This window comes from Rhyacophila brunnea, unplaced genomic scaffold (assembly GCF_057557595.1).
Source record: "Rhyacophila brunnea isolate RB1 unplaced genomic scaffold, BYU_Rbru_1.0 scaffold_23, whole genome shotgun sequence".
NCBI lineage: Eukaryota > Metazoa > Arthropoda > Insecta > Trichoptera > Rhyacophilidae > Rhyacophila > Rhyacophila brunnea.
In genome coordinates this window covers 9414863-9419043 of record NW_028232893.1, presented here as the reverse complement: position 1 = coordinate 9419043, position 4181 = coordinate 9414863, and the positions used below count along the sequence as shown (strand labels likewise).

Below are 4181 nucleotides of genomic sequence, written 5' to 3'. Positions count from 1 at the left end.
TATATTTCTTTATAATATTAATTGGATATTTGTATGCAATCTTATAATCACCAATTTTTGAATTTGAATCAATTTATGTAAAATAAATATATGTGTATCATGATAAATATTTGGACTTCATTTTTTACTTTCCACATATAAAACAATCTTTATATGAGGTAAATAAATACCATTTATAAATTGAAGTGATCGTGCACCTGTGTTTAATTTGTTGCTTTATGTATATATAACCCAATATTATTCTTCCTATTTTGGAATAATAATCCATACTCTTCATCATCAATAAGAGATAACATATAAATAAAAAAAACTATTGTATGAGAGTATGTACATTTTTATTTAATGATACAAGATCAAAAGTCAATACAAGAACCAAAAGAACATGCATACTTCAACCAATATACTATGTTTAAAAAAAAAAACACAATACTATATATAGCACAAGTTACAATCTCACACAAAATTATAAACATTTCCTATCTAAAGTCATATATTGTAATTTTATAGAAAGCAGACAGTTACATTAAAATTAATATTCATAACGCTTAATAATGTAAATTATCAATAAAATCTATCAAATGTAATTGAATGCAGCAAAATACAATATATTATTTCAAATATGACTTGACAGAGAGTGAAATTGATGAAATGAAAAAAAAAATTTTTAAAACTACAGTTGGTCACAAACAAAACTTTAAGGACCTTCACGTCTAGCCTCTGTTGATTCGCGGATGGCCATTGTTAGGTCTTTAAGTAATACTTCAAGAGTCCTCGTTGATTCTTGAAGAAACTCCATTTTCTTCCGTTTTAATACAAGCATTTCTGCTGCAATTTGAACAAGTGTGAGCTCTCGTGGTTGAGGGCCCACTGACTCCGCTGTTTGGTCATTACCATTATAATATGCCAACCGTTTAGGGGCTAGACGTGAAGGTGGAGCTGCAGGGGTGGTAGTAGTGGTGGTGGACAGAATTGTTAGCGGTGCGATTGATATTGGGGTCGCCTCTGCATGTGACGTTGATGGCCTCATTGATGTGGACGGCATTACTGGTGTTAATGTCGCAGCCAAACCTGCCATCAGCGTTGTCACAGACGTTGACGGCATAATTGGTGACGTTGCAGCCAAACCTGCCGTCAGCGTTGTCGGTGAGTATGTCGCCGACGTAATCACCTGGAAAGGGGATACAGATTAGGATCAGAAGACAGCATTATATTTTAATTTCTTATTATTTTGTCCACATTAAAAATGACAAAAAGTCTTTCCTTTTATTCACCAATACCAGGATCTAGTATTCTATTAATATACAGCATGGTCGGATTACCCCCAGCATAATTATTATCCATTATAAAAATAAGATTGAAAATAGATACTTTTCTATAAATTTTAAAATAAATAACGGCATACTATTATCCTTTTCATGAATTATGAAGAGTTTAATTAGCTGTGGTATACCTAATATATATACCTTCATGAAGTAGTATTACCTGAAATAATCACTTAGGTAAGAAAGTAGATTTACCTGAGTTCATTTAAATCATATCAGCAGATTATAATCCATTCCCAAGATAGGGTTTCCCAAAAAAAAAGGGAAATTTTATATTCCAAGAAAAAGATTGAGTTTATTCAAGCATGCTTTTACCTGAGTGATAATAACAGTTAAAGAAAACATGTAGGTAATGAAAACTGTACCAAATTATTTATCCTTGACTTATGTTATGGTACCATTATATTATATGTATTGCATTTGAATATGCATAAACTGATTAAAATCAAACAAAAACTAATAAAGAATGAAGTAGCAGTTAGCAGGTTTGAACTCACATTGGTTAATATCGCAGAATTAAAATAATGTGAACTTACAATACTCTCTCTTATTACTTCGTTACTAGGGAGACCTGACGATACGGTCTCCGTCAACATCTCCGCCACCCTCTGTTACACTGCGGTTAACTCCACATTACACGGTGGACCGCCCCCAGTTTGCTTTCGCCACAGCAGTATTTTCGACTGCTTATTTTTTACAGCTTGCCGTAAATCATGCCACGTCTGTAAAGACTACAATGTGTGCATGTGTTTGTTACATTTTAAAATTCAATTAAACTCTCCAAGCAATAGTAAATAAGTCAACAAAATATTCGTTGATCTATAAAATATCTAAAATTATATCATCAAACCATACAACATTTTTGATATTTTATAGATAGAATAAAATCTTGTATCAATTTTGGTTTGATTTGGGCGGAGTTAAATTGAATTTTAAAAACTAACCTGCACCGCCTGTAAATTGTGTTCTTAGTTCAATGAAAATAAATAAGTATGACTGAAAAAGTTGAGTATCCACCCCTTGCGATTGTGGTATGGCTATTAAATATATCTTACAATTGTATTTGAAGGAATTCCCTCATCTCTGAGGGTGTATTCATATATTTGGTGTAACCATATGATTATAATAAAATTAATTAATGTGTATATAAATACCTTCCGCCAGCCGGATCCATCTTTTTTAGCACCCACCCGGGAATTCAATTTATGGCTAATGGCCGTCCATAGCCGCATCGCGTCCGTTGTGGTAAAATATGGCGTGAAACGGCTACTTACAAGCCGTGGATTTTCTGTAAAATATATAATAGAACAGGTTATGTATGCATATTGATAAATTCTCAAAAAGAATTCGTATCCATAATGGAAATGTGGTAAATAGTATTTAAGATAATGGACAAAGCCATGATAGTTGAATGTGATGTTTATGATAACAATATGATTCAGACCATTACAAGATAATTGTCAGTATTCAATGAACTTTTGTTGATATCAAATATTTGGCACTATCCACTTACCGATTAATAAATCAATCAGGAGATGCTGTTGTTCCTCGCTGACGTTCATTATTCTAGAAAAATAAAAACTACGATTAGGGTGTATTTCTAAGACAATCACTAGGTACTATTATATGAAAGAAATGAATTGTTAAAGTTATAAATCACTTTAATTTTGTGGTATAAGGTCACTGAATCAGGCCACGAGGGGAATAATTAATAATATAATGAAATGGTATACGATTATTTAGCACGTATACATTACAACGAAGAAGCTAAAGAAATATAAATACATATAACATGCACATTAAATGAAACAAATTTTGAGTTCAAATAAAATAGATATGACTTATTCATACAGTACAGATAAATATTAAATCACTTACTGTTTGTATTCCGGTTGTACTGAGGGTATTAAAAGTTCTTCTGTCTTCACTGGAAGTCAAGAAACGATTGAATATTCGGTTGCATGTACACTTCATAATACTTATGTTTATAGCCGCGTTTGACAGTACACAGTCCCATAGACATCAAACTTATCAAAAACTGACCATAAAGAAAAATATTTTTCTGATTTTGGTAGGAAGAATACTTGATCCAAATAAGCGTGCATACCCGAACACTATGATTTGAGTGAAGCATAACGGAACACGAAGCGAAGTCTATATACAGTTCCTCAAGCACTTCCATGAACACTCGACTAGTTAGTAAATGGTTGTAAAGGGAAACAGCGTAAGTGTGGAGGGTAATAAACCATTCGGTTTGGCTTATTCCATGGATAGCCTATTAATACTGAAAAGCTTCACCAAGAATTCTCATTGATACTCGCTTTTAAAGAAAAAAAAATAATTAAATTTTACATAAAATTTAAGGAGAATTGTTGTAATTTATATCTCTATAAACTTCAGTGGGTCTATTCTATGCTTATCGACCGCTAAAGTGATAAAGTGAAAAATATTATCAAACTTAGGGTAGGTTTGTATCAAAATATTAGCACTTATTGTAACAATTACACGAAGCCGGTTTTTATTGTTGCAATAAGTGCTATATTTTAACAGCACCTATCTTGCTGCTGTTAAAATATCGCACTTATTGCAACAATAAAAACCGGCTTCGTGTAATTGTTACAATAAGTGCTAATATTTTGATACAAACCTACCCTAAGTTTGATACTATTTATCAATTTAGTGTTCGATAAGTATAGAATAGACCCACAGGGTAAAACATTATTTTTTTTTCTTTCGATTTACCTAACATGTTTATTTTCGTATTATTACAAATTTAAATAACAATCGGCAAAAATAAAATGTGGATACAAATATAGAGTAAGATATAGAAATAGAATAATTAATAATTAATTAATACGC

The 4181-nt window shown here is 31.7% G+C and overlaps 1 protein-coding gene across 3 annotated transcripts; it reads right to left on the bottom strand.

The window, feature by feature from the left end:
* Nucleotides 1-298: 298 nt before the first annotated feature.
* LOC147069460 (uncharacterized) lies at nucleotides 299-3327 on the bottom strand. 3 transcript variants are annotated; one of them, XM_085950277.1, is made up of 5 exons: nucleotides 3201-3327; nucleotides 2836-2888; nucleotides 2477-2610; nucleotides 1859-2053; nucleotides 320-1168 (listed from the first exon to the last, which is right to left on the bottom strand). In XM_085950277.1, exons 4-5 carry the CDS (start codon nucleotides 1916-1918, stop codon nucleotides 695-697), a joined length of 534 nt encoding a protein of 177 aa, XP_085806403.1. In that variant the 5' UTR covers nucleotides 1919-2053; nucleotides 2477-2610; nucleotides 2836-2888; nucleotides 3201-3327; the 3' UTR covers nucleotides 320-694. The 3 variants fall into 3 exon arrangements, with proteins under 3 accessions (XP_085806402.1, XP_085806403.1, XP_085806404.1); XM_085950278.1 differs by having other exon boundaries at nucleotides 1859-2044; XM_085950276.1 differs by lacking the exon at nucleotides 1859-2053 and having other exon boundaries at nucleotides 299-1168.
* Between the last annotated feature and the right edge of the window lie 854 nt (nucleotides 3328-4181).

Coding starts and splice junctions, on each gene's coding strand:
- LOC147069460 (XM_085950276.1), bottom strand. CDS start 2,884: ATGAACGTCAGCGAGGAACAACAGCATCTCCTGATTGATTTATTAATC. Junction 2,611..2,835: donor CCTGATTGATTTATTAATCG/GTAAGTGGATAG, acceptor TATATTTTACAG/AAAATCCACGGCTTGTAAGT. Junction 1,169..2,476: donor ATGGATCCGGCTGGCGGAAG/GTATTTATATAC, acceptor TCCCCTTTCCAG/GTGATTACGTCGGCGACATA.